The 26355-nt window shown below is 38.0% G+C and overlaps 1 protein-coding gene across 1 annotated transcript in view; it reads right to left on the reverse strand.

The window, feature by feature from the left end:
• Positions 1–26355, reverse strand: part of PKP4 (plakophilin 4) — a 235408-nt gene that overhangs the window by 48932 nt on the left and 160121 nt on the right. Inside the window, exons 5-8 of the mRNA XM_040644689.1 lie at positions 11083–11208; positions 10777–10967; positions 6908–7460; positions 1584–1772 (exon numbers count right to left, since the gene is read on the reverse strand). Coding sequence (XP_040500623.1) covers positions 1584–1772; positions 6908–7460; positions 10777–10967; positions 11083–11208 — 1059 coding nt within the window. The remainder of the gene's footprint in view (positions 1–1583; positions 1773–6907; positions 7461–10776; positions 10968–11082; positions 11209–26355) is intronic.

The raw sequence follows: 26355 nt of genomic DNA on the forward strand, positions 1-26355 counted from the left end.
ATTTAAGAGTTCTTTCTTAATTATTGCAGAAGGTATCTCTCCAATGACCACAGACATATTCTTTCCACAATGAAATGATTTTAATAACACTATTTCTTTTTTTTTTTTTTAAAGATTTTATTTATTTATTTGACAGAGATAGAGACAGACAGCGAGAGAGGGAACACAAGCAGGGGGAGTGGGAGAGGAAGAAGCAGGCTCATAGCAGAGGAGCCTGATGTGGGGCTTGATCCCATAACGCCGGGATCACGCCCTGAGCCGAAGGCAGACGCTTAACCGCTGTGCCACCCAGGCGCCCCAACACTATTTATTTCTTAAGCCTATGAAAGAAATTCCTTGGGAGTTTTCTTCTACTTGTTTGATAGGATGCTAAATTACCAATCACTTAATAAAGCCAATTAGATCTTAAAAAAAAATTCCTCAATTTACAGAACATAATAAGCGCAATATTTCTTCACTGATATCTATTAAAAATTGGTACACTTTATTAGAAGAAAAATCCTGCAGCAGACCAAGTTATCGGTGTTTGGCAAAGAGTCAATTCAGATACAGTCTCCTCTCTCCTGGTGTTCTGGGAGGTATGCCTCCCAGAGCTATGCCTTTATGGGGGTATCAGTGTGGGCATGTTAATAAATCTGTCCTATCTCTTTTGCTTTTTAAATATTTTATTTATTTATTTGAGAGAGAGAGAGAGAGTGAGCAGGGGGAAGAGCAGAGGGAGAGAATCTCCAGCAGACTCTGAGCTGAGTGTGGAGCCGTATGAGGGGCTTGATCCCACAACCCTGAGATCATGACCTGAGCTGAAACCATGAGTGGGATGCCCAACCAATGGAGCCACCCAGGCACCCCTGTACCAACTCTTAAAAAAAAAGAAAAAAAAAAGGAAGGGCCTCTTGGGATTCCAGGAGCCAGACCCGCAGCCCAGTCTGGCAGCTCACATGGCCATGGGCTATAGATTCTGCTCTATCAGCCACTATAGTGTGGCATAAATGTGACAGTGGGGGTGCAAGGGTGCGATGCAATAGCTCCCTATTTTTATAAATGCAGTTATTGTATTCTGTCCCAGACTGGGTCCATCATAAGGAATATTATTTCACATTCTACACTTAGACATTCAGAGGAAATCCAGCATCTAAAAAGAAGTAATGTGAAATGCACTTGGGCTGCATACATGCTAAATCAAAGATAGGTAAATAACTCATAAAGGGATCTTCTCTAAATACACATTCCAGGCAACAAAAATCACAAAGGAATATTCCAACAAAGGTTTTCCTGTCTATATCTGCTATGTTTTGAACCCAAGGAGAGTCAGATTTATACCTCTACAAACTTATTTGTGAATTAACAGTATAATCACCATGTTCATTGATTTGATTAAACTAAGGTTAAAAAATATATCACCTATAAATAGGTACAACACGAACTTCTGTTTTACTGTTTATCGATCAGTTGTCACAGCTGCTTATCTGACAACCAAATGGGCAACATGATTTCATTAGTAAGGGTCACCCAATCTCAATAAAAATCTTCCTGTTCTTGGGCCCGTGCATTTGGGAACTGAGCTGAACTGCGCTGAGGCCCACCTGAGCCTGTGCGGTACAGTGCTGTCTGTGATCCTTGGAGCTCCACGGTCCCATGGTTTGGGCTGCGGTACACTGGGCTGTAATAGGTCCTCCCCTCATATATAGGAGTGATGTGCAAGTCAGGAGACACAGCTGAACGAAGGTCTTGCCCAAGCTGGCTATGCTGACTAGCATAGGAACTCCGTAAGCCTAGAGGCAGGAAAATGACATCATTAAGAAATTGAGAAAACCGTGGTGAGGTTAAAAGCCTTAATAAGACCTTACCAACAGGACTAAATGTTAAGTCTAAACACCAAACCTACTGAGTTTTACAAAAGGAGGATGCCAGATATGAAAAGGATACCATGTATATTTTTAGAGGCAAACTTTCTCTGGCAGTCAGATAAAGGTAAATTTTGTAAGAAAAAATAAGAAATTATTAGATGGTTTGATACTCAGAAATTCGTTCCCCAACTGTAAGCTATTTTAGCAGGGTGACCAAAAAGAGAATGCCCTCTTCTACTGTTACACAATTTTCATTGTTAAAACGTAAGAGCAGTGGTTCGTGCCTTTCTCTTTGCTGCTCTACAGAACTGGACTACCAGCTCTTTGCAGGCAGGGCCCACTATGTCCCACACCTCTTAAATCTCAACATCTAAGACAATGTCTACATAATGGTGCTTAGTAAAGGCTGATGTTCACGGACACTTTTGAAATATGTCTCTATTCACCCATGATTTTTACAGGAAAACATAAAATTTCATGTTACAAAATTTAGAATATTATCAGTGAACTAAGAACATTTGTTAAGTATTATGAGGTATTATATTACTATTTGTTGTTACTGTATTTTTCTTTTTTTTTTTTTTAACATAGTTGCTTTTGCAGGAACCCACATGCCAGCTTCTTGTTTACCTTCCTTCTAGTGCAAAGGAAAAGTACAAAGTTAGTACATTAGTATTAAATCATTTGAAATTTTCTTTCATTCAAATTGCTAGTAACTAGAAAGTCAACATTTTTAAAATGGGACTTGAGATAAAAAAGTACATTTAAACCCAAACATTTTATTTTCCTAAAGAAAGTGAATTAGTACATTCAATATCATGATGCTCTGAAGTTTGTGATTTGTCATTATTAGTAAGTAAAATCTCTCACTTGGTAAGAATAAGGTTACAATTCCAAATTTGAGCAAGAGAAAGCACAAACATATCTGACGTCAGCACTTACTTGCTTTTTAAAAGATTGCAAATAATTAACACAGTAACTAATTACAGAAAGATAGGATCATTCACCTCCTATTAGCTCAGTTAATCATATCGGAACTAAAAACAAATGGGCCTGAACGTGAGTGATACTGTTGCTTACTGAGGAGTGGCAAGAAAGCTTAATACGTAGAGCGTCTGAGATGAATGATTATTACCTACCCTGGACAGCAATGTAACATGGGAAGAAACTAAATGAACCAATGTAGGTTTTGGCTACGGCTCTCCACTTGCTAAAATGAAGATCATATAATCGGGAGATTATCTGGCCAAACCTCATTTCAAAACCAAGGAAACTGAGAGCCTCAAAAGAAATGTGATTCATCTCCATCAGAGAACTGCTTCCTGGTAGGGCTGAGAGGAAACACCCAACACTGGACACAGCTAACCCTCAAGGTTCAAGGAGACATGGTGTGAGAAAACTTGAACTTGGCAAAGCCCTCCATGAGCAGAGAATTAAAGGGCCAGGTCAGCCCACCAGGAAGACATGGAAGCCAATATAACTCTAAAGATGGTATTATGATCATTACTGTAAAGTTTTCATTTGGGGATTTCTGCTTTTTATTCACTTGGCGACTTCTCATTCCTCTTAGCAGAGGAAAGCTCCGTTTCTCTATGGAACCCATGAGTACTCTGAATAAAGGTGCAGGCATTATATTTGTTAATGGTGATATGAAGTGGGCAGGTAAATGGACCTGGTCCTTGGTAATCTTTTCAACACAAGGTACTATGTTAACACTCGGCAGAGCCACAAACACTCGTCATTTGCCGTGGGAGTCTGTAGATCACTCAACACTTGGCACCGCAAGCCGAGCGCGGATGCTCCTGAAGGCAGCTGAGCCACCGTGCCGCCCACCGCCCGCCACGGTCATGTGAAGTAAGACCGGAGCGTTCTGCAGCATTCTCAGAATGTCACAGTCCCCTGTGCAAGGATCCGGCTAGATTCTTCATTGGAAACCATGCAGGATAGGATTTATAAATATTCGTACATATTTACTATAATTTCATGGGAAAGGTAACAAAATAAGCTTGTTGGTAACTCTAAAAAGCATCTAGCAAATATTCCACTTGTTATAAGATTATTAGTGAGATGAAATTACTATATGTGACAGACTACAATGGGAAATAAAAGCCTTAGATTTAGAGTGAAATATAGTACTTTTTGATTTTAGAAATTGTTGTGAAGAACATAACAATGATGGTTACTATTTTTGTTCACCTACTCATGCATGCAAACAAATAAAATACAGTCCTACAGATTTACATTTAAAAAAATAAAAAAATTACACAGTCCCTATAGAATAAGTAAAATGATTATATGTAGAAAGTCCACCAAAATTTAGTATCTTTTAAATTGGAAGACAAGTAATTATCTTCTATAATTGTTACTAGAAATAATTTTTCCAGAAGTATTCACACAAATTAATTTTTAATAGCCTTATCTCCCCCTCCACATAATGAAAACACTGATCTTCTGCAATATTATTTACCTATACAATAGTTTCTATTTGTGATTCCACAAATACATACTAGTTTACCTATCACAATGACATATTCCCTGTGATTTAAAATCTTTATATTTAAGACATTGGAAATAAGCATAAATTTTTCTCCCAAACAGTATTCTTTGGATTCTCAAAACTTTTCTTGACATGCTATGATTTTACTGAAATGAGTATTTTAGGGCATGGTATTTTTCTACAAAGATGTCAGAAGTAATTTATACACATATTGTATCATCACTTAAATTATGATCATCAAATATCCAAGTGTCTGAATCTATTACAAAATATTGCTTCGGGCTTATCAATTAGAAGGCTATTCATCCTTTGAAATCAAGAACCATAGGAAATATCGTGACAAGCACAATACTTTCTGAAGTAAGAATAAATAAAGGAATTCACAAAATAGGGTCCGCATTCAGAATAAGTAGGCAGGTAGATGATGAGATGCGAAGCTTCCCCAGACCCTTTATATAAGGAAACGCTTTGCTTCTTTTGAGGATTGTAGTAGACTAGGGGCAAAAAAAAACTTGTGATAGGCTTAGGTCTGCTTTTTTTCTCCTGAAACAAAGTCTAATTTCACCTGCAATGTCAAAAGGCAGGTTTTTTAAACCATAGGAGATCATCCATCTCAGGGTTAAACATAGACAGTAATTTATGTGCTCACTTCCTTTCTTGGGTTTCTACTTCACTCTTTTGCAAACATAGATTTCTGCATAGCTATTCTATACATACACAGGGGGGAATACAGAAATCCTCAGAACCATTTATCTTTCAAGGTTTCCTTGAGAGACAGAATTTCATAAATGATTCCCACCTCACTTTGCTGCAGACTTTCAGAGGCATGCTTGAAAATATCTAAGCCAAGTACTCTCCTCTGATGATTGAATGAAAAAGAGGTGGTTTCTCTACTAGGACTTTCTCTGAGTTCAAATTCTAGTTCAGTATTAATTCTTCATGCAAAATTATTCAATTAGAAAATCTCAAAAAGATTACCTTTCTCAGAAGCCATAAGGAAAAGATATTGATTTTACTACACAAAATATTATAAACTTGAGTAAGAAATACCAAAAACAAAGTCAAAGGTTACAAAAAGGAAAAAGATACTTGAGAAGTACAAGAAGCTAATTTACTTCAAATATAAAAAGCTATTACAAGTTATACAAACAGACAAAAATCCTAAATTTGTGGTTTGCAGAAAAGAAATAAAATGGCTGACAAACATGTATGATCTTCAATCTCAGTCGTAGCTCAGTTAAGGGCATTTAAAAAATTACAATGCAGCTCTTAACCTACCCCACTGGCAAAGATGCAGCACTGGCAACATGCAGTGCTAGTGAAGGTCTAGGAGGACAGATATGCTCAAAACTAATGCAGTTTTTCTGAAAGGCAGGAGGTATGACAGTACTTCTTTAAGAACAAATAAGCACATATTTTGACTCAGCAATTTTACTTTAAGAAATAGATCCCATAGTTATCTTAGTATCTACGTACAAAATACGTAAGAACAAGGTAGATCAATATATATTGCATTGTTGTCTCTAATATCTAAAAATGAAAAAACCACCTAAATGTCCATTAATAAGGAAGAGATTAAATAAATTACAATACATCTATAAAAATGGGGTCCTCGGCATCCATTGACAACATGGAGCTTTCAGACATATTAAAAAAAGATATATATATATATATATAAAACACATATTTATAGATGTATAAGGTATATAAATATATAATAGAATTCCCATCAGTATAAAACGCAATGTGTGCCCATTTGTATGTAATATATATACTTATATATGTAAACACAGATACATACACTGGTGAGTGGGACTGGTTGAGGGTAGAGGAGCTTGAGATTTTCACTTCGCATTTCATATTTTCTTATCGGTTACTTTAAAACACTGTAATTTAAAACACTAACTAAAGATAAATTTCAACTTGATAAAAAGAACAATGTCTATACATTATGTGGGAAACCCTCCATGAAAAGACCCAGAAGAAAATGGCTGTAATATTAGGCACCTTGCTGGTGTCTTTCTGATTTAATCCAAGTGGCATTTGAAGGTAATCATAAGAGCTTTGTGAATTTCCCATTGGGAAGCTAAAAGCAAGGCAGTACATGAGAAAATTCCATATTCTATACCATTAAAGCATTTCTTTTAAAAAAGGCTAAATATTTAAAGAGATATTCTGATACCGTCTTTTAACGTAACTTAGGGGTTTGGATATGGGTGAACTTAGCTGGTAAAAAATCTTTCATTAAAAAACAAAAACAAAACCCAACAAACAGCTTAGAACTCTAACCAGTGCTTCTAAAATGCAAAAACATAATTTTCATACCCTAATATTGGGAGGGGGAAGAACGTATTCCCTGTAAAAATTTCTGGTTGATAAAAATATATATAGTTTCATGCATTAAGAATTATAGCACCTGAAAGACAAGTCAGCCTGACTTCAGCAATGTAAACTTTGAGGTAAAAACATTAGCTTTTCCCACTTTATCATGCTCTGTTTCAGCGACGATCGCACAGAAGGCTTCCTCCCCGGGCTTTATGTAGTGCTGTCACTTTGCACTCACCTGTCAGGCTGTCTGGCCGAGGTGGAACCATTCTTTCATAAATTTCATACTGCTGCTGTCCAAATTGTTCCATGTCGTGAACAGTCCTTTGCAGTGAAGGTCCCAGATGTTGTGGTACGGCGGTCATCCCTGAGCGTTTGGGGGACGACGACCCCACCTGGCCTTGGGATGGGGAAGCTACTCGAGTCTGTGCATCCATCAGGGTCAGTGGGGACCCTACTCTTGTGGTAGTTTGGTACTGAGGGGTTGGTCCGTTGGGATTGGAGGTCTGCCGGGAGGTGACTGACCCAATCCGCCGTACAGCTGTTGGGGAGGCGGGTCTCTGTGCAGAGTACGGAGAGGCTGCCCGCTGAGCAGGTAATGTGGTGGAGGAATACGCACTGGGGTTCAGTGGTCGGGAGTCGGTCACTGACGGAGAGCCAAATCCACTACCCAGAGAAGTTCTCAGTGACCCCCTTGAAGGAGACACGCCTGTGCTGATAACATAAGAAGGAGACTGTGCTCTAGATGGAACTGAACTAACTCTTCTCATGGCCCGATTGGCTACTGATGGCTGATGAAAGGGGGGAGAAAAGAGAATGGGTTTATCCAGGGTTTTGCGTCCACTGTCATTACAGAAAAAAAATGCACACAGCTCACTAAAGAACGTTTTTCACTATTTTTTCCTTTTTATGCTTTAGAGCTGGATATTTGTCCTTACTGTGCTTTACTTGGTCTACCTTTTCTTGGTAGTTTAACCTCTCCCTTTTCCCCTTCAGAATACTAAAATCAACAAGTAAAGAGCGAAATGAAGAATACTTAATATTCCTTTTTCTTTTGTCTTTATATTTTTTACCCTTTTGCCTATGCATTTTTCATAACAGATAAAATGTTTTATTGTCATTTGCAACAACATGGATGGATCTAGAGGATATAATGCTAAGTGAAATAAGACAAAGACAAATACCATATGATTTCACTCATATGTGGAATTTAAGAAACAAAACAAAGGAAGAAACAAAGAAAAAGAGAGACAAAGGAAGAAAAAACCGACTTCTAAATACAGAGAACAGACTGGTGGTTGCCAGAGGGGAGGCGGGTGGGTGGAGGGGTGAAATAGATAAAAGGAATTAAGAAAACACTTACAGTGAGGAGCACTGAGTAATACACAGAATTGTTGAATTGCTATATGGTATACCTAAAACTAATATAACACTATATTTAATTATACTACAATAAAAAAGTACCATATTGCAAGTGGAAAGGGTCACTGGAACAATATACTTATTTTGTGCCCTGTGAGTCAAACTTTGGCCAAGGTAATGCATTTATGTAAAAAACAAAACAAGACAAAATTTGAATGCGCCAATCTAAATGTAGCTAGAGGAGTGTCTATAATTTATTCATCTTTATGGACTGCCCCCATTGACAAAAGGAATGTGTTCTCTCAATGTGGAATAAATGAATGTTTGGATAGGGTCTGGGGTCCAAAGCTCTCCTCCATGAAGCTACTCTCAAGGGACAGCTTGGTTGCAAAGGTGCTCCAGCCAAATTTCTCTCTTCTTTTAGCTCAAGTGTGGCTCCTAGTGATTTTGGCCATTTCTTTCTACCTCCTTTGATCTATGAACTCTTATCTTTAGCTGGTGGATTAAAAGAGATGCAAAAAAGTACCCCAAAATCTGCTGCAGCAGGAGGAGTGCTCAAAGTCTCTGGTGGGTTCTTGGCTAGCCAGCTGGAAAAGACTAGAATGGGAAATGAAGAACATTTCTGCCATGGCTGGTCCTTCTAAGAATCTGTAGACTCCTGTAAACACTAGGTCTCAGATGCCTTTCTTGATGCAGCACAATGAGGGATGGTGGCTGGACTGGGGCACTAGCCTGAGAGAAACAGGCATAGGATCTGACAGTAGGGCACGGAGCTACAAGCCCAGGACCAGGCTGCTGGAGTACAGTTCCTGCCAAGCCCCTTTCACTTTTAGTTAGGGCCCTAAGAGAACAACCAGGAATAAGGCAAGGACTTTGTACACTCTTAGATATCATTAAGAGGAAGACTGCTTTGACTCCACGCATCACAAGCAAGTGGACTAGCTGAAACCCCTGCTTGGAGACCTACGCGTGCTCAAACTCAACAACTCTGGGAAGGCAACAGCCATGGAGAGAAGATCAGGGTGGGAAAGCAGCTGTAAATAAAACAATAAGGCAAGAAAGAGGGAGTCTGCAAATCAGTGGACAGTTGGAAAATTAAAATCTGTGCTCGAGGTCTAGAAATAGTGTTAAAAATAAGTAAAGAAGATCTCACATATGAGCGGTTTACTACCAAAATGGGATACTTGGTCCAAGAGCTAGAAATGTGTTGCCCAGACTACATGCAAATCAGGAGATTTTAGAGACCCCCCTGCAACCTACTTCTTCAGCTCTAGGAACAAAACCAACTTACTAAGTTGAGGGGGAAAACAGAGGTAACACGCCCACTTTTAGGGGAAAAAAAGCAATTTCTGTAGTTAAGATAATTATTATTCTAAAGCGTGACTTCAAACCAGCTGACATAAAAATTCACCCAAGCAGATAAAACTCCTGTAGCACTTAGTCCAAAGCTTCTCGAACTTTCCCATAAAAGCATCCCTACCGGCAAAGAAATAAATGTATACTCTAAGGACTGGAGGTGCAGCTTGGCTTAAAAATTCATGCACTAGGCGCAGGACGACTGGAGAAAAAAAGATTCGTGCACTATATTTTTGTTTGTTTTAATATAGAAATGTTTCTCATTACTTAAAAATTTCTTCTACATTGTTGAGCCAAAGTGCCAAAGCCCTCTTGCGCTCCTCCTTTGGCGCGGGAAGCCTGGCCCACTGCAGTGCTACCTGCAGGGTTTCCTCTATTCCATTATGGGAGGATGAGTGTCCACCTAACTTGTTTGATGATCTTGCCATTTTTCAGCTCCAGAGAAATCACCGGGGTACTTGGACAGACTGTTTTCCTCACTAGTTACTGCCACTCTGGATCCTACTGCTTCCATTAATTCTGGCCCATGCTAGTGGACTGATGTGAACAAGGTGGGAATGAGTGAGGAGCTAAGGAGTTTTTGTAAATATATACACACGCCATCTTATTTTTTTTTTGACCAACAAGTTAGAAAATCCTAACTTAACAGAATGGTTATACTTGTATATGGTAACTTTCTATAGGCATGAATATCTACATTCTTTTTTTTTTTTTTCTTAAGATTTTTAAAATTTATTTACTTGTCAGAGAGAGCACACGCACAAGTATCAGCAGGTGGAGGGAGAAGCAGGCTCCTCGCCAAGCAAGGAGCCTGACACGGGACTCAATCCCAGGACCCTGGGATCGTGACCTGAGCTGAAGGTAGACCTTTAACCAACTGAGCCACCCAGGTGTCCCAGATATCTACATTCTAACAAAGAAACGTGATATCAGGGAACAATTCCAAAGGTGAAGGCAAAACGCTTTGGTTAGAACAGGCCAATCCCATTTGCTGAGGTGTGGGAAGAGCCTCTAGGACTCTTCAGAACATATTGTAGCTCTAGTATTTTTAGGAATGCACAACCCCTAAGGGACTAGAACATTCCACCCAGTTTTCTCATACCCCCGCCCTGGACTCTTCCTCTCATGCCTAACTTGCTTCTTCTAAAAGAATACTCTCCTGTATCTGGAGTTTATCAGAATTTGTTCATATGAGCTAATAAATAATTCCTAATAGTTCTTTTAAAAAAATATCACAGACCTGAATAGCATTAAAATGATTTTGCTACTTTGTCCATTCTATAAGATCAAATTTGTACATATTGGTTTTACATCTAATAAAGAATACTTATAACAGATATTCAGTTAGGAGGGTATTTCTTCACAGGGATCTTGATGTGCTTGGCTTACCTGAACCAGTGTTTGTCCTTCAGCTCTTGAATTCCTCACCAAATGGTTATTAGTTGAGCCTATGAATGAATGCTGCGGTCTGTTTTCTGCTTTACTCAAATTCTGGCTGTTGTGGAAACTCCCTGCTTCCTGGTATCCACTGTCAGAATAAGAATTCATTTGTGTTGAACTTCTTGAGTTACCCAATGATCCTGCAGGAATGAAACCAGCAGGAAATATCTTTATTTTACACTTCCGATGCTCATTTTCAAATAGCACAAATTAAAAGCAAATCGATACTTAAAAGATAATACAACAGACCCTCACTTTCATGGAGAGATGTCTGTTCTGGTGAATAGAGGGTCCCCTGTTCTGGCTCTGTCCTGATGAGATAGTTGTTGGGGTGGACAGCGTCAGAAACTCTAGGTTTGTTTACACCAGTATTTGGCACATCTGTAAGAAGATAAGTTTAATCAGCTAAATCATGACAGTATTACATAAAAACTTGCTACACAGGTTCAGATATTTGTAACTTCTTATAATCTATATGTTAATACAAGACTATTTTCATTGTAAACTGCATAATCATTTAGACTCTTTCCTCTATGAAAGTGTTCCATATACTCATTTTATTAATATATTTTTCTAAATTTTATGACAATTTTTCAGCCTGATTACCACACCAAGTTAACTTATATATTATATGAAATCAAAATCTGAAAACTGACCTTGTTCCTCCTTGGAAAACTCACCTCTCAGGTGTCTTTCTCCAAGAGGAAGACTCTGGGTAAAGTGGCTAAGTGTTTAATAAAAGATCTTCCATACCTCCAAATGTTTGAAATAAAAACTTGCATGGTGTTTATATTATTGAGCTTGGTAATGAAATCTCCAAAGGTAGAGTTAGGTTTTTATGTTTTATTTCATGATATTTACAATCAGGGGAACTCTGTACAGTGTTTTCATAGTTACAAATGATGGAAATTTTAATTTTTTATCCGTTTGCCTACCTTACTCTTAGTCTTTTTCTGAATCAATATAGACAAATCTAAACCTGATCCTTGTTTCCTCAAGCCAAATCCACCTCTCCCATTATCTTTACTTTCAACTGTATCATTTTGCCATCTTGATCTTAAAAACAAAACTATTTACCCCCTTTCCTATCTCCCACATCTGTTTTGTATGCTGTAAGTTGAGGTGGTGTAAATCACTGCTTTCCCCATTTCCATTCAAATGTGACCTCTTCTATTTCTTCAAAATACATTTGCTCATGTGCTGATTATCTTCAGAAGTCTCTTTCCTCAAATTTAACCCTCAGGTTGCTAAGAAACATTTTTTTCAGGAATGCTGCTTCACTCTCTCTTCAAAGATTTACACAAAGTCCGAATCACATTTTGAGTCCAACGTATAATCCTAAGAATTTCAATGTTTTCATTTGTCCTTCCTTTCTGAATTTCTTCCTTGAACTATTATATTAAGGCCCGAAGAATGCAGCTATGGGAAAAGATAGGTGTGTGCGTCAGACACAGGGAGCATCTGCGGGAAAGAAGCCTAGGAAAAATTTCCTATAGGAAGTAAAGCTCGCCCCTTCTTCACCACGCTTAAACTCTCTCGCCATGAGAGTATAAGCTCAGTGTGAGCAGGGACTTTGGTCTCGTCTGTTTACTGTTACTTCCTCAGTGCCGAGGATAGGTACATTGTACACAGTAGGTGACTGGTAAATATTTGTCAAACAAATTCCCACTAAGAAGAGCACCTTCTCTTTATTGAGTGCTGATTCACGCCTGGCTCTGTGTTATGGCTTTATTACGTTCAATAAAGTTTTATCTATGTAAAGCAAAGTAAAACTTGTAGGCATTGCTGATCAAGCTAGTTTGGAAAGCGAATACAAGTTTTATAGGAGAGCCTGGAGCCCCACTGCATTCTAAACCTTTAGCTTGACGCTGAATTCAATCCAAGGTTTTGTTTCCTAGCCTCCAGAAAGATTCACAGACATTCTTAATATAGGTTTTTAATGACCTGTCTCCTGATTTATTATTTGACAGTACACTTCTAGGTGGTAGAGTTCTGTGACAGTTCTGAATTCCTAAGTTTGGAATTTCAATAAAGACTACAGATTGTATATGGTTTCCCCGATACACACTGAAACCCGAATCTGAGGCTCTGTCAGGCTGACAATCCTGGGGAGTGATCTGCTGCATTTGTAAGTCTTCTGTTACGAGTTTCGACGGTTCTACACATTCTTATGCAGTACTTCTGGATGGAATTTCCTTAAGGACTAAGGAAAATCCGTAGTTTGCTAGGCTAGAAGAGTTTTACGTGGAATTGGTGTGCCGGGGAATAGTGACACAAGGGACGGCCTGACAGCAGCGCTGTGCCCCAGTCCACTGTGGCTTCATCCAAAACGGAGCTCTGACACATCACATACGAAGCGGCAACCAGCTGTAGATATGGCAGCGCCCCTGTGGTAGCTCCAAGTCTTCTCATACGTGGAAAATGTACCATTTTTTAAAAGAAAAAGAGGTTTAGATAGTTCTTAGCTTCAGCTTTAGTACAAGATAAAACGTGGGACACCAATACATCAAAGCTTTTGGCTTGGAAACACTAGGTGGCATGCCATGTCAGGAGCTGAAAACTTATCACCATGGAAACCAAAACCCATTAGAGTTCCAGGTATGCTGCTTTTTTTTTTTTTTAAACTATTAGGAGCTAGTATTTAAATAGGAAAAGAGAAAGAAGCACTCTAAAAATCTGTACCTCAGCAATTGTGTCTCCTCATCCAGTAGAACATTTTTTCACAAATCATGTGACAAACAATTGTGCTCATTTAAACTCTTCTTTGAGGAAAGCTATTTAAAATAAATAATCTTAAACAGAGCAAGCACAAATCGAGAGATACAGGATTCCATACTAGTCACCCTAATTAACAGAATTAGTATCTCCAAAAAAACACAAAAACAAATGAAATAAACAAAATTACCCTGAAAGTAATATAACCATGTACCCTCTCTAAGTATTAGTACCTGTTTCTTACACTTTTAAAGATTTATTTATTTGAGAGAGAAAGAGGGAAGCAGAGGGAGAGGAAGAGAGAGAATCTCAAGCAGACTCCCTGCTGGGTGCACAGTCCTATGTGGGGCTCGATCCCACAACTCTGAGATCATGACCTGAGCCGCAATCAAGCTCTTGGATGCTTAACCGAGCCACCCAGACACCCGTTTCTTAAACTTTTAAATGCAACACCTCAAAAAAAAAAAAAAAAAAAAAAAAAAAGAATATGGAAAAGGACAGTGAGATGGTAACTAAAACGCTAAGATACTAAATTCCCATGTCCCCCAAATCCAATTTGAAGATTTAAATAACTGAGTTATTTAGAGAACAGGGTCTAAATTTTATTTTTTTTTAAAGATTTTTTTATTTTTTAAGTAATCCCTACACCTGACGTGGGGCTCAAGCCCACAACCTCAAGATCATGAGCTGCCACTCCACTGACCAAGCCACCCAGGTGCCCCTATTTTTTATCTTTAAGAAAATATTGAAGTTAAAGTCTTAAAAAGTCGGTAAATATGAATTTATATTATGATAAATATTATAATATATTATCATATTAATGAGCTATAACGCAACCAATTCTAAATTATCAAGGAGGTCTTCAGTCATTTTTCTACTTCTATAATGAAGCCCAATGGTAATGTGTATCTGCAAAGACAAAAAGATATTGATATTTCACCTCAATCACTAAAAGAAAGTTAAATTATTTTCACACTGGTTTACTATTATTTACTGTTTCCTTGAAAACTTGAAATTCCCAAATTACACACACATAAATGTATACACACATAGTTGCTGAACCTGCAGTAAGAAGACCCCGTTCCCAATTACAAGGTATTCTTATAGTAGTAGGGTAAGGTCTGAGATTACTGACTATATATTATTTATGTAGTCTTACTTTAAAATGAATGTTTTTAAGAACATGTGCTATGAGGAATGAAAGAAGACACTAGTCAAATTTACCAGAAAAACCAAAGAATCTTACAGGATGGGATCACTTCACGATCACTGCTATAAAGCAGAGGTAAATAGTTGGCGTGTTGTGATTCAGCACAATGAGAACATGAAATTGAGGACGCTCTGATGTGCAAAAATGGCAAACAGAATGTCAATGCTACTTCTTTCACCTGTGTACTGAAGAACATGTGTTACTTTTTCACAAACATGTTTCGTGGAACATCAGCAATATTTTATGGGGCATTTTCTAACATCACATTAGCATCTTCTATGAAAATGCATGTCTAAGAACATGGAATTTGAACAAGCTTCAAGGTAGAATGAAATAATCTCCATTTGTGTTTGCAAATGGGAAATTATTGGAAACATGGTCCTTTTTGCCTGTTCCATTTCATCTGAGGGCCCCAATATCACCTACACAAGGGTAATTAATTAGACAAAGTAGAAGGTTGCATCTAAGAAAACACTAGGGGACGGGACAATAATGCTGTAGGGCTACATCAATCTCATGCTATTATCCACCATTAAGCTCATAGTGAAAGATAAAATACAAAGTGTATTATGATTTATCTCCCAAATACACACCAAGTGTGCATAAAAATATGCTCAGGAAACAGGCTAAGGTCTCTCTAAAGAACTTGAAATTACTGAAATTCCTCTGCTTTGTTAATCTGTGTGTCTTACTGTTTATGGTATATGAAATGGAGGTCTGTACTATGTGTAAAATCACCATGGAAACAGGAACTTAGAGATCAGTAAGGAGATTTTTAGTATATATAACTCTGTCACTAGTCTTTCACAGTCCAGCATATTATAACTTTTTGCTGATTCTCCTTGTTTGTGCCTTTTCTGAGTTGCCATGGTGTTTAAAGGTTTGCCCTTACATAAAAGATAATGTAATGTGAGTTTTGGCAGAACTCCTGGGATGATAATAGAATGCAGTGTTAAGGTGGATGATGCGGTCTTTGACAGTTAAGGGAAAGGAGTAGCTCACTTTTCTTCTAACTTTGGCCTGTGAGTTGAGGTTAGGCTTTCATACTGAGTGGCAACACTAATATGAGTAGAAAATTTTGTCTTATGGGGACTCAACTTCCTGTTTGGCTATGGTACTCTGGCTTCCTGTAGGGCGACAGGTTCAGGAAGAAGTCTACATTCCACAGAGCTACAGCAATATTCCAGTGCCTTCTATGGCTAAGAAGTAAAGCTCTAGGCCATGGACGACGGCCTTGAAAAGACTTCTCCTCTTCAGTAACTTCTTCAATGTACATGATTCACTTCTACGGCAGGTAACCCTATTACTGGAGGAAATGAGATCATTGGGAAATACTGTTGCTGAGTGGAAACGTGAATAGGGTGATGGAAACATGAATCATAAAAGCATTCTTTGATCCAGAGAAGACAGACATTGACTGATACGTTGAGATTATAGATACCTGGAGCTTACTGACTCAAATGTAAATTACTACATACATATGATATCCTTTAAAAGCTGGGCTTTAATGGAAGTAGAAACTTGTGAGAACGGGCAGAAGATCTTGTTTACTGAAACTATTTCTAGTCTGATTCTCTTGAGTATATCTAGATTCTTCAATCTTATGCATACTTATGCTATCTTTTAAATATTAAGATAGTGGCTCAAAAAATTCTACTCATCTAGAAAATGTTGAGTGAAAAGTCTTGGAAAATGGAAACCATTAATAAGTATCTTCTAGTTCACTTTAAACTTTGCTCTAAACATCAATTAGGCTGCCTTTAAATCCACTGAAAAAGCTCATCAGCCTGGATTCAATTTTGTGGCTTAAGCACACTTAGTTTCTGCATAAGCTGGTATAAAGCACTTTATTTAATTTCTATAATGCAAATCTAAAAAGTATTTTATAGTTTTTATATGTCACCAGAGAGATCTCTTCTTCATAAATATTTTAAAATTCCTGAGTTCTGTTCAGGAATACAAAATGATTAAAAAATAATTGTTAGAAAAAAAGGTCTTTCTGCAAATAGTAATGTTGAAATGGGTATTCATCAAGTATTTTTAGGCTAAGCATGAATTAAAATACAGGTGTCACACTTACCATAAAGAATTTATCTATGTAAGAGGAAAACTAGAAAAATAAAGAATTTAGAACTATAAAGATGAAAAGAAATGGATCACACATGTCAAGTTTCCAACACTGAGTTTACAGTAGGTGCTCATAAAAGGCCATGGGCCTCTTGCTTCCTACAGAGAAAGCTGAAAAAAGAATAAAGGATTTTCTGTGATGTAAAAAAATCAGTGATCTATGGAACATAAGTGCTCAAAAATCATTCAAATATTTTTTCAAAGACACACTTTATTCCTTTTAGGGAAAAAAATGTTACCAAATATAGAAAAGGGTATATCTGATAGTAGGAGATAGATTCCCTTTGTTAAAACAAAACTCCCAAAACAAAAACCAAGAAAACTTCCTTTTTTTTTTTTTAAAGATTTTATTTATTTATCTGAGAGAAAGCATGAGCAGGGATAGGTGGGTGGGTGGGGTGATTGGGGGAGGGGGAGAGGAGGCAGGGGGCAGAGGGAGAGGGACATGCAGACTCCCAGCTGAGCAGGGAGAATGACTCGGGGCTGGATCCCAGGACCCTGGGATCCTGACCTGAGCTGAAGGCAGATGCTTAACCAACTGAGCCACCCAGGCGCCCCAAGAAAACTTCTTTAAAAAAGAAAAACCAAAAAACCCCACAGACATCTGTAAGGGTAGGATGATATTCCTATCAAAAAGAAATGAATAGGCCTTCCAAAACTAGGTTTTACTATAATTTTCTATCGGGCTTCTTTAGTGGTAAAGATTATCACAATAGAGCTAAATGCAGACCAACTTGGGCTTAAGAATGTAATGTGGGGGGGCGCCTGGGTGGCTCAGTTGTTGAGCGTCTGCCTTCAGCTCAGGGCGTGATCCCGGCGTTCTGGGATCGAGCCCCGCATCAGACTCCTCCGCTGGGAGCCTGCTTCTTCCTCTCCCACTCCCCCTGCTTGTGTTCTCTCTCTCGCTGGCTGTCTCTATCTCTGTCAAATGAATAAATAAAATCTTTAAAAAAAAAAAAAAAAAAGAATGTAATGTGGGGTTACAGATGGTAGCCTTTCTAACATTTCCCAAAGCAACAACTGTAAACTGAGAAACTGTGGCTCTATGTGTTGAAGAGCTGGTAATGGAAAAAGAGGAGCTTTTAAACTTGATACTTTCTATTTTATTTTAGGTAGTTAATAGAATAATTTGTTCACGTATCACTAAGAGCATGAGAACACTTAAATGTTTATTTAACATGTTTATATTATACATAAAATGTTAGAGACTAAAATTGGATATGTGATTTTAATACAAAGTCCGACCTCACTGGGCGCCTGGGTGGCTCCGTTGGTTAAGTGCCTGGCTCTTGATTTTGGCTCAGGTCATGATCTCAGGGTTGTGAGATCGAGCCCCGTGTTGGGCTCTGCACTGAGCGTGGAGCCTGCTTAAGATTCTCTCCCACCCTCTCCCTCTCATCCCATGCATGTGCACGCTCTTTCTCTCTCTAAAAAGAAGTCTTAATTCAGCGTATTTAAGTCTTCCCCATACAGTACGCGTAACTGGCGTAGGAACATTCAGATACGTATTTGTTAAAATGAAATGCTAATATTCTTATTTGGTGGTCGCCACCCATCTACAAACCCTGTCCAGTCTTTTCACTACAAGCATCTTTGCTATAGATCTCTTTACCATCAGCATTTTCAACACAAACATTTTTGCTGTGCAGCTAATTGGCCATGAGGCAAATCTGCCGTACAAGATAATAAAAAAAAAACCTGGTTGACAGTTTGGTTTCTTTTCTTCATTGGTGCAGTACTCCTATTTTTATTTTACATAAATCTTAAGCCCTCATAATGGTCTATATAGTGGTGCAGAGTTTTGAACCCACATTTTCCACAGAACTTTGGAACATCTATCAACGGACATGTGACAATATGCCAAGAACAAACAGTGTAGAAGGCTAATCACAGCACAACACAAAATTCAGTTTCAAAGATGTATCCTAGTATTTGAAATCTGATGCCTCTCTTAATGAAGAAAAAAGAGAAAGTGTGATGCCAAACAAGGAGACACATCAACAAGCCAAAGTGTATAATGCTATCAACCAAAGACTTTGAAGATAAATGCTTAGGTACAATCCGCAAAATAAAAGCAGTATTGCCATGATTCTACATTACACACTTTGAATGTACTCAAATATTTTGCCTTTTGCAATAGTCTTCTACATTTTGCTATTCATTTTTCTTATTTCATTATGTCCTTTGAATGAATAGCTCTTTTTTTCCCGTGATTTTATTTATTTATTTATTTGACAGAGAGAGAGACAGGCTGTGAGAGAGGGAACACAAGCAGGGGGAGTGGGAGAGGAAGAAACAGGCTCGCAGCAGAGCAGGGAGCCCAATGAGGGGCTCCATCTCAGGACTCTGGGATCACGTCCCGAGCCGAAGGCAGATGCCCAACGACTAAGCCACCCAGGTGCCCCTCTGTGATTTCACCTTTTAGAGCACAACTGCCTTATGGCTAACTAGTTATGCTGTGAAAGTGTCTGCAGCTAAGATGGGTACAGTGAAGCTAGAACGTGCACAAACACAGCGATAAATACAGAGTTCTAAACTAGCGGAAAGACTGATGTCCAGCACGTTACATGTAATTTGGCTTAAATTAGGGTTCATTTAACAAAATCCTACCTATATGGAAATATACATTAAATAACGCCTACTGGCTGGAAACTGTCATTCATCTCATAGTGGGTTCATTTGTGCCATGGCTCACACTGGCAGTATGGCCAAGAGCTGGCAGGCTTTAACATGTGTCACTCTGATGTAGTCTGTTAACCTCCAATATGCCGAATGCTTTGTTTAAAGAATTTGTATTTGAGTTTTTTAAAATTAAAGTTTTCAAACGTAAAAGAGAGAGAAGGGGTGCTCATTCGGATAAGCGCCCCACTCTTGATTTCGGCTCAGGTCATGATCTCAGAGTCCTGGGATCAAGTTCCACATCGGGCTCCATGCTCAGTGTGGAGTCTGCTTGGGACTCTCTCTCCCTTCCCTCTAAAATAAATAAATCTTAAAAAAAAAAAAATAGGGAGGGATGCCTGGGTGGCTCAATCTGCCTTCAGCTCAGGTCATGATCCCAGGGTCCTGGGATTGAGTCCCACATCGGGCTCCTTGCTCAGCAGGGAGTCTATTTCTTCCTCTGCCTGCTGCTCCCCCTGCTTGTGCGCTCTCTCTCTAGTAAGTAAATAAAATTTTTGAAAAAATAGGGAGAAATATAATTAACAACCTCCCCAATTTAATAGTTACAACGTTATGCCATACTTTTAATGCTCCATTTATCTTTTTCTTTTCTTCTGTTACAGAATTTTAAAACAGATCTCTCATGTCAGATCATTTTGACTCTAAATACTTCCATATGTAGCTCTGTAAAATAAGGACTTTGAAAAAACTACATTTATTTCATTATACCATATAATGAGTTCACAAACTTTCCTGATGTTTCAAAAACGTTCTTCAGTTGGCTTGTACTAGTCAGGCTGAAATAAGATTTACTGATGGCACTGGACAATGATTGCTATTTAGTACCTTAAATCTAAAAAGGGACTCCCATACCTTCATTTTCATCTTCTTAGCTCACTGAGGGAACCACAGCAATAAATTCAGGATGCGCCACATTCTGAATTAGTGTGTGGGTCTCTCATGGTGGCATTTATATATCCTCTAACCTCTGTATGTCTTTTAAGCAGAAAGTTAGAGCTAGAAGCTTTCAGGTCAAACTTTTGTGGTTAGAATACTTTATGGATGGTGTTGTGTATTTTACATCACGTCATACTTTAACTTTTATAGTTGTTAAGATCAGTCAGCCAATTCAAGTGAACTCAGCCCCATCTTTTCATATTTTCAAGTTCACCATCAACCTCTCTCCTAATGCAGTGGTTCTCAACCTTGGTTGCACACTGTAATCGCCTGGGATGGGGGTGGGTGTAGAGCTTAGACACTATTGCGGACTGAGTCCCACACCCAGGGATTCCAATTCAATCAGCCTAAGCTGTGGTCTGAATATTAGTTTAAAAACTCCCAAGGTAGTTCTAATGGGCAGCCAGGATCGAAAATACAGAGGTTTTTGCAAACACTGACAATCTTTGTTTCAATCAATTATTTCATTATAGGATGCAAATTGCTGATTTTTCTAATTTTATTGTTCTTTGTACATTTATCAGCAGGATTTCCTTTGACATATTTTAGATATCTTTAAATAGCTATTAATGGTCAGGGTTATTTGGTTATCCTAAAATATAATCTGTACAGGACCGGCAGGATAAACTTTTAATTCTTTTAATTACCAGTAATTAAATTAATTTACTTATGAGTAAGGTAGTATTCTCAGACTACACTGTGGGATCATGGGGGATCTTCAAAGACCATCAGTGCCTAGTTGGGGCCCCAGACTTAACAGCTCTGTGGGTGATCTGAATGTACAGCAAAGCTAGGGATGAGGTGTTGGTACTTGAATTACCTCCAAGGCGAAAAAAAAGTTTGTTTTTTGCTTGTTCTGGTAGTGGTTGTTGCATTTTTGTTGACAGAAAAACATATGTGATCATTTTGATCCAGATATGAAAAGAAAAGAAAGACAGGAAACATGACAATTTTATTAAATTCCAAGATCAGGTTGATCCCCAACTTCCATAAGAACTAATCAAATGAAAGAATGACCAGTGGTATGCTGGTCTCCATGTAATGTTCTGATTTAACGAATACTTAATAATAATTTCTTTAAGTGATTTTACTGTTTAATCTGTCCATAATAAAGCTTATGATATAGGGCATTGGAAATAAATGGCTTTTTTAAACTCTAATAACTCGTTAAAATTTTCTATATTCATGAAAATTTACACTCCTATACTCTGGCAACATAGTAAGCATTAATAGGCATAACAGTTGGTATAGGTAGGAATGCAGCAGAGACCCACTTGGACTCTGACAGTTGGCATGAAGGTTATTTTAAACTAGAGACATTTGAGATTCAACAGATGTAAAAAGAAGCCTTGGACCATCCCTTATTTCACTAAAAGCAGAAACTTCTGGGAGTGAGGCTGCCATGGATCCCCCCGGGGGAGATTTATGGCATGAAGAAAAAAAACAGAAGGACCACTTGCCCCTGCATAAACAAACATTATCACAAGATTTCTTACACCCATTTGTTCCCCTAGAAACCCATTTGTTTTTCCCCACAGAAGCCTTTTCTGCCCACTTCCTCTACTCCATTAAGTTAGGTAGATAACTCCTAACTTTAGCCATGTAGGTAGACTATTTTTGTGAGCGCCTATACAAATACTTCGGGATTATTTTTCTATTAATTTAACTATTGTCAGTTAAATTCACTGCCCCCTCCCCCCGTCACTTAACCTAAGAAGGTAGAGGAAAAGTCTCACCCCCTCCCACATATTGTTACACATTTTTGGTGGGCAATTGGACAATATTTGCCCCAAAGCCCCCATATATACCCTTGCCCGCAGTTCCACTTAAAAAAATGTAATCGACAAAGATAGGCAGATGTGCAGAGAAAACTTTTACTACTGTTTGTCAAAGGAAAAAATTGGAAAAAAACAAAATATTTACCAGCAAGGGACTGCTTACATAAATTTCTTAAATTTAGCCATTAAAAAAGAGCCAGATCTTTACATACTGATACAGAAACACATGCTTGGTTTTTACTATGCTGTTAAGGAAAAAACCCAAGTCATAGGATAATGTATAATATATCCTCATTGAATTAAAACAAAACAAACTCAAAAGTGTGTATGCGATGGGGGGAGGGGGGCAATGGCCACGGTCTGAAAAGATGTGGGAATGAAGGAAATGTTTACTCCAAGTTCTTCCAGACTTAATTTTTGTAAAATATAAGAAGGCCTTTAGTAATACGACATTAAAAAGTTAAGAGGACCTTTATAAGGTCATTCAGGAAGCTACAGTGCCATAGCTGCGCTTAAGACGACTATCACGACTATGTGGCTCAGAAGGCCTGCAACAATAAGGGAGGGAAACTTGCCCAGTTTTCACAGAAAGTATATCCTCCTGCTATAAAGAAGAGAAACAGGGAGGAATGAATGTATGATGAAATTTTGTCATTTGTACAATTCATAGCCACAGTAAATCATGACATCCAAAATCCTCAATAAAATAATCGTCCTTTATACATGACTGCTATTCTAATATCCCATTTATGAACATGTATAATATAGCTTCCTAGTCTATCGCCTTTATAAATGCCCTACATTTCTACTGAGGCATAAAGTGTTCCCATTTAAGTTTGGGTCTTATCTCATGATATGCTGATGCTTTTTTGTGTTGTAAATTACTTGCTCCAGATGGAGAAAAAAAGAAAGATAAATTGACTTAGGGCTAGTCTCTCATTTATCTTTTATCTTCAGTATTTATGTGTGTTTTTTTTTTTTTAAACCCACCACACTGGAAGAAAGTTGTGTCCGTTCATTTTAGGAACGAAATTTAAATATATAAACAAAGTGCAAAACCTAATCCCTATAAAGTCTGAAATTTCACAATGTCCACGAACTACTACCGTCAGTACACACCACACGACAATGATTTCAATGGACAGCGTGGGAAACTGTGGCACTCCGGTACACATTCCACAGTACACGGGTGTGGCCCTGTGAAGTTAAATCATCTTATCAGTTTCAAATTTCTATTTTATCATCATCATTTTTGTATTTATTATCAAATATTAACTATCTCAACTGTATGAAGTCATTAATATTTTCTCTCCTACTCATTACTTAATGTAAAAGCCCCAAACAAATCTCTTTACCCTGTAATGCCTTCTAGGGCAACCAGAAATTTCTCTTAGCTCCCTTCTTCTGTGTCCTTTGCTAAACTTGTTGCTTTCAGAAAGACTATAGCTATCTTTTGGCTTCTTTACTTTCTTAGGAGTAGTAATTCCCAAACAGTTATTTAACATATATTAATTCTGCTCTTGCGACTATTTCTCAAGTGCAAGTGAGCCTGATTCTTTGGCTTGTGGGAACAGACAGTGCACTGGGGTTCAGAAGGAGGCTCCTTCTCTTAATCTGCAGGGAAGAGGGGTTGGGGAGGTGGTGAGGAGGGAAGAATAGGATTCTCAGGCTGATGCCATGCTGCTCCCCGCCCCTCACTTTACACATAAGTCCTAAAACTGGAAACTGCCTAGACTCTAGTAATTTTTTTTTCCCGGGAACAGAAAAACTGTGAAATTTTGTCTTGTGGCACAATTCACTTTACAGGATGTGGCTGGAGGATTTAAGTAACAACCAATGAACGCTTTGACAAAAGGATTCAATTTATGGTTTCAACAGCTTCTGTCTGGTAGGTAACACACACTACGTATGCTGGTTGGTTTTTTTGTTTTCTTTGTTTGTTTTTTTGGTGAGTAAATTGGTGTGCTTTTTTTAAAGAGAAGTAAGCCCAAGGTCTTTTTTTCCTTTCCTTGAAAGCTACTCTGCATAATATTTTCCATCATGAAGAATTATAATTACATATGCATGTATTTGCACCTCACTTTCCTCAGGCCTTTACCTATTACTCTTTTACATATTTTCATAACTATGGTGTTTATCTTCCATTTTATTGTCTGTGTTCTCAAAAGCCACCTCAAATTTTGGCAGAACACAAGAGACTGTACAAATACGTCAATTTTTAAAAGGTATGAAGATGTGAATGATGGAAAATGGAACACTAATAAAAGAGAAAACAGGAAGGAACACTAAGACAACATTCTTTCCTCACTCCTTTTTAGCAGAATATACATAAAAAACACAAAAATGCAAGGTTATGGCTAGAGAAGAGACTTAACCAAAACAGAAAATGATAAACTCTCTCTTTTTTTTTTTTAAGATTTTATTTATTTATTCGACAGAGATAGAGACAGCCAGCGAGAGAGGGAACACAAGCAGGGGGAGTGGGAGAGGAAGAAGCAGGCTCATAGCAGAGGAGCCTGATGTGGGGCTCGATCCCATAACGCCGGGATCACGCCCTGAGCCGAAGGCAGACGCTTAACCGCTGTGCCACCCAGGCGCCCCAATGATAAACTCTCTTAAGAAAAGACAAAGGGATGTGCATTTTATGTTTTTAGAGTAGATATGTAACACTGGTAAGCTAGAAAATACAGAACAATGAAGAGAGGGGGAACAGGAAAGCAAGATGACAATAAGGTCATATGCTTCAAAATAACTTTACTTCTTCTGGGGAAGCTTCTCCTGAAGATTCCTTCTCAGCCACCCTGAGGACACAGAAGTGCTCTGTAGAATGGACAGTTCTCCTCATGCTTTAGGAAGTTATCTCTTGGAGCACCAAACTTAAAAAGCTTTGGCTTTTTACTTTCGAACAGCCTACTAACCCTCATATAAAAACCAATCAAATGACTGATGGACCAAACTACTGAACAACCAACCAGCTCAAGCAAACGAGCAAAGGGATTCCGCTGAACTGAACGGCAACGCAACAGAAAGCTTTTCTGCCTGGGGCATCCTGAGCTCTTCCTTAGAAAAGGACTCTGCAGTAAGTTAGCTATTTAAAAACAAAATTCAGCAGCTGGTCTCAGTTTCTGGCATTTCCACAGAACGTACCATCCTGAAAAGACCTGAGTAGGCAAGGATCTCTTGCAGGTAGTGATCAAATCACAGCCCAGCTAACAATTCACTGACTGCTAAGAAGCTTTTAAAGTGCCAAGCTTTCCAAGTCAAATTTGTAATATATATATAAAGGTAGAGAAACTGTCTACAGGAAAACGTTCAAAACATTAAAGAAAAAAAATGAGGAAGAGTAAGAGACTTTCAATCCTAAATCTTTTCATGTAATCTTTTCTTATTTAAGAAACCAAGAAAATTGAATAAAGATGTTACTTTTGTCAAGATCTAGTTAAACACAGAGTAGACCACATATATATTTTTTTACTTTTAAGCCAGGACTGCCAAATTCTAAAAATGAGATGATTTTTATTTTTTTATTATTTTTTTGAATTATTGCCTTAATTATATTTTATTTTTTCCAATTTTATTGAGCTATGATTGGCATATAACATTGTTATTATTCCAAGGTATACAACATAATGATTTATGTATATATTATGAAATTATTACCACAGTAAGTTTACTTAACATCAATCACAAGTTAATGTGCTGGAAAAAATAGAATTAGTTTTTACACTTATAAGTAATGATTTTAAGTCTACTGGACCACAGTCTTTAGAACTGGATGCATGTGTGAGTTGAGACTGAGATGATTTTTACACTATGTTTAGTATCTCTGCATGCAATGTGGTAAAGAGAAGATAACAGTTTACAGGAAAGTAGCAGCAAAACTGCCATTTTATGTCATTATTTACTTACAATCAAACTTCTAAAGACATCTATAACTACTTAGAAAAAGAAATATGAAACAAATCGTATTTTACTCTTTTATGCATACAATCAAATTTCAATTTTCTACCCTTATCTTTGTAGCTTATTGCCATAGTTACAACTTAAATGTCCTAAGTATGGCTGAAAAGTAGGCAAATTTAA

The sequence above is a fragment of the Ursus maritimus genome, unplaced genomic scaffold (assembly GCF_017311325.1).
Source record: "Ursus maritimus isolate PB19 unplaced genomic scaffold, ASM1731132v1 scaffold_1, whole genome shotgun sequence".
Classification (NCBI taxonomy): Eukaryota; Metazoa; Chordata; class Mammalia; order Carnivora; family Ursidae; genus Ursus; species Ursus maritimus.